Source organism: Microtus oregoni, unplaced genomic scaffold (genome assembly GCF_018167655.1).
Source record: "Microtus oregoni isolate MIOR12 unplaced genomic scaffold, Mior012 000015F_ref0000493, whole genome shotgun sequence".
NCBI lineage: Eukaryota > Metazoa > Chordata > Mammalia > Rodentia > Cricetidae > Microtus > Microtus oregoni.
The window spans coordinates 24,831,638-24,839,191 of record NW_024543074.1 but is presented as its reverse complement, the minus strand read 5'-3'; the positions used below and the strand labels follow the sequence as shown (position 1 = coordinate 24,839,191).

Below are 7,554 nucleotides of genomic sequence, written 5' to 3'. Positions count from 1 at the left end.
TAATTTAATAGTTCTTATACATTGCACTTTGGAAATTTTCTTCTCACATCATAGGTTTTCCGAAGCATTTTGAAAGTTAGCTACTCATTTTTGGCAAGATCTGAGGCCCTTACCTCTGGGACTATGGAAGTGAATAAGCCTGTCCAGGAGACATTACTTCTTTTGAATTTGTTCCAAATATTTTAATTAGCTTATCTACTAAAATAAAGATGCCCACACAGCTAATATAAATTAAAACCATTTTCTAGTTAAATGATCTAGCAGCTTGTGAAAACTCAAAGGCTGCCAACCTGGATCATGTTGTCATTTGATATGTAGTCCTTGAGATATAAAGTTTTTCTTGTAGTGATTATCTTTGATCATTAAAATTTGTGGAAAGTTTTGGTTTTCCTGGACCTTCAATATATAAGGACATGTTTCTAAGCAAGAAAGAAGGGCCTTAGTGAGATTCTACTTCAAGATCTTTAAAGATAGAAGATTTCGTTTGCTCATTAAAATTCTTCATCAGTGTTTCAAAAATTTATATTATTGCCTTTGCATTACTAGGTGCTAATATACTTATGAGGTATGTTGATCCTATCATATCTCCTTAAAGCAAGAACGTTTTTGAGTGTTTCTCTTCAATGGACTGAAAATAGAAAAAGTGACATAATTAATTTAGAGATAAAACTTTTTGTGTCAGAAAATAATGAAATTGAACAAATTAATTTTCATTTATTCTATTAACTTTTGCACACTTGTATAAATGCAGGGTTTTTTCTGTAGATATTTTCTCAGAAGATGAAACTATCCAATTGTCTTTTACAGTAATTATTGATTTTATATTTAAAGGTTTTTTATTTTAGTTATTCACTTGGATACACTTATACCTCTCAAAAAGACTGAGATAAAGGGAAATATTAAGGAAATATGCTGGGTACTGTCACTTGATAATCTTTCTTTGTTTACTTAACCACTCTAAGTTAGCATGTGTTGTCAAAGGCACACAGGCACATAAAGAATTTGTAATCAATACATTAAAAGACCCTTCATTTTTCAGAACAAAAATTAGGCCTAAGATGTATGATTATGATGCCAGAAAAAAAAACATAAATTAAACATTCCTTTGCTAATGTCTTAAAGGTCATGCATTCTCATAAGAAATACATAAATTGGAGATATTAAACAAAATTACACAAAACCACGTGAACAAAAACAGAATTTACAAAATATTTTCATAGACTGATATTTATTTTCTGTTTTACAAAATAAAAAGTGAAATACATTTTAAGGTTTAAAAAACAAGAATGGATTTATTCTTTTATTTTATTCCCTCTGTTATGTGGAATGCATTAACAAAGATGTGTAACTATTTTTAGATACATTTAAATTAAGATATTTAGATTAGCATAATATTCCAAGTCGTTAGTATGTGGGGAAACAAATGTCAATCAAGTAGCTATTCTCTAATCTTTCTCTTTTAGCTACACAAAAAGCACACATCCACCAGTCGCTTGGATGTGTGCTTCTGAATGTAGCTAAAATTATTCAGTATGGTAGCGTATATGTAAAAAATGATCCATAGGGAAATACCTCATTCACTTAGATTTATTATGTTGGTTTTGTAAAGCATTTTACTTAAACAATTAAAATGTAATATTTTATTGTGCTGACTTTCATAAGTTTGTTTTCTCATAAGTACATAATGCACATTGAGCCTATTTCCTTCAGAAGCGTCTCCTGTGCCACTTTCACCCCAGCACCGCTCACTTCTATTGTTTATTCAGATATATCTCACTTTATACATATTTATATTCTATACATATACAATTTGACACGTCTTTGAAAATTTGGGATCAACAAATAAAAGACCATGCAATATTAACGTTTCAAAGATGCACTTAATTTCCTTAATATAATCATATCTAGCTGCATTTGTATTCCTTTAAGTAACATAGAATCATCCTTCTTTATGGTTGAAAAGAATAATAAAACTATCTTTCATAAAAGCAATTAATGCGTGGCTTAATTTTTTTTCTGAAAGTTAAGAAGAGCAATTTGAATTTAAAGCATTCATAGTCTCCAATTTTTATGGAACCAGATATGTAGTAATCTGTAGTCTAGTTTACATGGTTTACGTATGATATGGCTGAAGGGCTCTGTTCTCACTTTGTTTTGTAATAACTCCATTGGTTTCTAGAAAATTTGTTCCGGTGAAACCCAATGCTGATTAAAGTTTTGAAGGTGCTAAAACACACAGAAAATAAGGTGTGAAAGTGGCAGAACCGGATGTTTTCCTACACTTATGCTCAATTATGTGTGCCTTCATCAGTCTGAAGCTTCAAGACTGGCAGCTGTAAATCTTCTGTATCAGGTAACAGCAGAAATGTGCTTGAATTACATAGAAGGTTCATCACAGCTGACATCTGAAAGAAGTGAAGATATTGCATGTATCCTTAACCAGTATTATACCAAGTAGATGAATTTCCCCTTGCTTGTTTCCAGTTGAAACATAATTCTTTACAGGCAATGATTGTAAGCTCTTAAATGTAATAGAATAAAAAATTCCTAAAATATGTTTTACCTATGCACTAAAAGTGACACAAATGACATCCCTACTAACAACTGAAATTCATTTCGAGGTCACAAGTAGTGAGAAGAGCTTGAAGAAAACTATTAAAGTAAACAAAGCACCCTAGGATAGAGACATTGCAGAACCTGTAGTCAGATAATATAGATCGTAAGTAGATGATCCTGCCACTGTAACACAAGCCCATGGCCCAGAATCCACAGAACTCTTCACTGTGTTACTCTCTTTTAAAGTGTATTTGAGATTCTTTGATTATACACTATTAATAAAAGCCAGAATCATTATTTAGTGTCGTGTTCACCTCCCATTTATTCCTGATTTTCATTGTTAAAGAAGTAAATATAAGCTTAAAGATTGATTATGCAATTAAACTTCGATAACATCAGGATAAACCATATTGTGAGTATAAGAGACCACAAACAAGGAATGCAAGCAAAAGATTCCTGTGATACACTGAAATGCAGCTGATATTTTAAGTCCTGTGATCTCACAGGAAGTATCTAAATTGGAAAATTAAAATGCTAATCAAACATTAATCATAAAATGCAAGCATATTTGCTATCTTTGTAGCAAACTACTGTTTTTTTGTAGGGAGGTTGTACCACTATCCTTCATCTGGTCAAATAGCAAGTGAAATATGTACATATTATGAACAACAGTGCTTTATAATTTTTATTTATGGATGCTGTGTTTTGTGTGCTGTTTTTTAAAGGATGCATAACCAGTTAAGATATTTTAAGCAGAAAATTAAAAATTCTGTATCCTCACAAGTGCTTAAGCTGTACAACATCGAAATCTATTATATTTCAGTTTCTTGAGGCTGTATTTCATGTGTGCATCTTAAAATCGCCAAGGAATATGTATATATATATATATATATATATATATATATATATATGAATGCCTCACATTTTAACACTGACTTTTGTTAGTTTGGTATTGTGTGCTACTGTACATGATATCCCTGAATATTTTCCCTTCCACTCTTAATGTTTTCTGTGATATATAATTTTATATATCTCCTAAATGTCTAAAACTGACAAATGAGAGAAAATGTAATAGCGTTCCTTCTGATTCCAATTTAAACAGTCTAATATTTTTTCACTGTGTTTTGTCAAGTGATATATTTCACTCTTCTTTATTGGTGATAAAATTTCAGTTCTATGCAAAGCATTTTTAAAATATAAGACTATATTTCAAAAAAGAAATATTCTTTTTTTTTTTTGATTTTTCGAGACAGGGTTTCTCCGTAGCTTTTGGTTCCTGTCCTGGAACTAGCTCTTGTAGACCAGGCTGGCCTCGAACTCACAGAGATCCGCCTGCCTCTGCCTCCCGAGTGCTGGGATTAAAGGCGTGCGCCACCACCGCCCGGCTAAAAGAAATATTCTTAATAATGGATAATACTATTATTTTTCAAGAAGTGTGTAAACAGCCAGGTGGTGGTAGTGCACACTTTTAATCTCAGCACTTGGGAGGCAGAAGCAGGTAGATCTCTGTGAGTTCGAGGCCAGCCTGGTCTACAAGAGATTTAGGGCAGGCTCCAAAGCTACAGAGAAACCCTGTCTTGAACCCCCACACACACCAAAAAAAAAAAACCAGAAAAACAAACTGAAAGTAGTCATACTATTCTCCAGTGTTTATAGAATCAACCTGTTGATAATGTACATTATGCATAACTCTAGCATTATGTAGCCTATGTACTCTGTTTTTCTCTATTACATAAAAATTAAGAAGGTTTGGATTGGTGAAAACCAATGCTAATCAATACTGAAGCAACTGAATGTGTAGAAGTACAATGTAGAAGACAGAATTGAACATAAGTTATGTGATAACCCTGTGTTCTGTGACAGGCATGCCTATGGCAGTTGGGAACTTCAGGATGGACAAGGACAGATGTTCTGATTCAGGTGGCAACATATATGTGAAGGAGACATGTATAACATCCATCCCAACTGCTCTTGCATCTGCTCTGACTCTGCACATATCCTCTGGTACCAAGTCCTTGGACATGAAATTTTCATGATTGCTATTAGTTCAATTGTATTTCTTCACAGGTAAATGTTGATAATATTAGTACATATAACAAAACAAATTATTCCTAAAATGTATGATTTTAATCCAAGTCCAGAGAATGGTTCATGAGACACACATATGCTGTTTGTTTTTCTAACCCAGACTATGTCTACATTCCTGTAGAGCACACAGAAGTTCTCATGACTTATTCTCAGCTGATGCTAACAGTGAATCATCCAAGAATAGTGATCACAACCACCACTGAGATGTCTTCTATGCTGGGCAGTGTTTAGGCATTTCATAAGAACACCAACAGGTACTCTAGAAGATGGGTATTATGGAAGTCCCTGTGGTACAAATGTTGAAACAGAGGCAGAGGGAGATTTACTAAGATGGTCAGGATCAGGATGATACAAACTGAGTGAACCTCATGCTGTAACCAGGTGTGGCTTCAGGGTCCACGACTTTCCTCACTGCTCTGTTTGTGTCCAAGTATTTCTCAGACTCTTTCTTGATTGACAATGTATAATAAAATGAAAAATATTATTCTGTCATGGTAGTTATTAAATTTTATTCTCCATTTAATATCATTCAGGAAGCCGTGGAAATATTGTGCAAATGTAAAAAGGGAAAGAATGACAGTGGCGGAGGAAAAGAAAAGGTCAGAAGAGACAGTGCTTAGAGACTGGGAGATCTGAAATATTCTCCAATCTCCTTGGTTTTCAGGATTCAAACAGAGACATGCCGGTAATTATGTTTAGAAAATGAACCCGACACCTTTGCATTATATCTACACATTTTCTTTGAGTGTTCTGCTTTTGAAGATCTAGGCATTGATTTTCTGTGTGAGGACCCTCAGTACCTAGGATGTATTAAGATAAACACTGTGCCCCATTTAGTATTCACTCTCTCCTTTCTGTTTCTATTTCTCTCTGTATCTCTGCCTGGCTTTTCCTGAGAGTTCTGGAAAAAGTAAATGGCCTGCAGTTGCAGGACCTGGTAAGAGCAATGGTTAGTTGAGGTAAAATAAAAATGATTGTGTCACTGATTATTATAAAAAGCATCACACAGAATTGTAACTACTAAAATATGTCAGAGTCAGATGAATTAATTGCTACTGCTAATGATATGCTCAATAATATTTGAGGTGTTTGGTGTAGTTCAAAATCTACTTAATTTCTAGATTGAATGAGTTGTAGATGGTGACCAAAATTATCTTGTGGGTGTAGTTTCTATGTCTTTGAAGACCAATGTCACTGTGGGCATTACACAAATTCATATTTTAAAATATTCTCCACAGGCATCACCAGCTCAACCTTGCTCTTTATTACTAGTAGATATATTTAGTTTAATGACACAATCATTTCTCAACTTTCTTAAAGGAGAGAGCTTTACTGTTTGCTGCTATCAATACCAAGATGTAATGTGCTTTAAATAACCACATTTAAAAGTATTGGGGACAGAGATACCTCTGTATGCATTTGAGAATAGAGATTCACTAATATTGAGACAAACCTAGGACTCAGAGATTTATTGAGAGAAAGTGATGGAACTTGTTTCAAGGGGAAGCTCAATAGATATTTGTTAAATCCTACTACTGGTTCACTGCTGTATTATAACAGAATGCATTCATAGTCTTGTTCACAGTTTCTGGTAGACCCTGTTCTCATGAGCTCCTTCTCTGGAACAAACCCAATAGGAGAATAAATGGGCCAGAACAACAGTGTCACCGAATTCATCCTGCTGGGCTTCACTCAGGATCCTGCAGGGCAAAAAGCATTATTTGTTATGTTTTTACTCATCTACATTGTGACAATGGTGGGAAACCTGCTCGTTATGGTGACAGTGATTGTCAGTCCCTACTTGTACTCCCCAATGTACTTCTTCCTTGCCTCTCTTTCATTCATGGATGCTATTTATTCCACTGCCATCACACCCAAGTTGATTGTAGACTTGCTCCGTGATAAGAAGACCATCTCCTTCACAGCATGCATAAGCCAGCTCTTTATAGAGCATTTATTTGGTGGTGTTGATATTGTCATTCTAGTGGCAATGGCTTATGATCGCTATGTGGCTATCTGTAAGCCCCTGCACTATTTGATTGTCATGAATCGACGGGTATGTATCCTTTTCTTAGTGTTGGCTTGGGCAGGAGGGTTTGTACATGCTCTGATTCAAGTACTCACTGTGTATAAACTTCCTTTCTGTGGTCCCAATATCATTGACCACTTTGGCTGTGACATATACCCACTATTGCTACTTGCATGTACTGACACCTACTTCATTGGCCTCTCTGTCATTGGCAATAATGGGGCTATGTGTACAGTGATTTTCATTCTGCTCCTACTCTCCTATGGAATCATCCTAAGATCTCTCAAGACTCACAGTCAGGAAGGGAGGCGTAAAGCCCTGATCACCTGCAGCTCCCATATCACGGTGATTTTCCTCTATTTTGTTCCCTGCATTTTCATGTATGTTAGACCTGTTTCCTGCTTTCCTTTTGACAAGGCCATCACTGTCTTTTGTACAGTTGTCACTCCCATGTTGAATCCTTTAATATATACTTTGAGAAACTCAGAGATGAAAAATTCTATGGAAAAACTCCTGCACAATTTATTAAGTCCCAATAGAATAAGACTTTCTTCTTGATGCTTGTATTTCTAAACACTAGGCAGCAATCATGAATGAATTCTAGTAGTATGTGTTTACATCTTGAACATTCACACTAGCCCTTGGTATTGTGAAACTACTGGAATTGTGACTGTACTTTGTAAATATTGTTCATTATTGTTATTTTTACAAAATAAATACTGTAGCTGCTTATTGTATCATTGATTTTCTAAGCTATCTATTTTAACATTTTTGATGAACTGTTTATTGTAGTTTGTGTCAAATTTTCAATAAATAATTTGCTTTAAAATTTTCCTACAAAATATTTTTATCACTTTTTCTTCTCCCGTCTTTTCCAGAAT

The 7,554-nt window shown here is 34.5% G+C and overlaps 1 protein-coding gene across 1 annotated transcript; it reads left to right on the top strand.

Moving 5' to 3' along the window:
- The first annotated feature begins 6,289 nt into the window (after window positions 1-6,289).
- On the top strand, window positions 6,290-7,231 carry LOC121456841 (olfactory receptor 4A8-like). Its single transcript, XM_041665325.1, has one exon. The coding sequence runs from the start codon at window positions 6,290-6,292 to the stop codon at window positions 7,229-7,231; it is 942 nt and encodes a 313-aa protein (XP_041521259.1).
- The last annotated feature ends 323 nt before the right edge of the window (window positions 7,232-7,554 follow it).

Bases quoted from the DNA above. Each gene is read 5' to 3' on its own strand.
- LOC121456841 (XM_041665325.1), top strand. From the start codon at position 6,290: ATGGGCCAGAACAACAGTGTCACCGAATTCATCCTGCTGGGCTTCACT.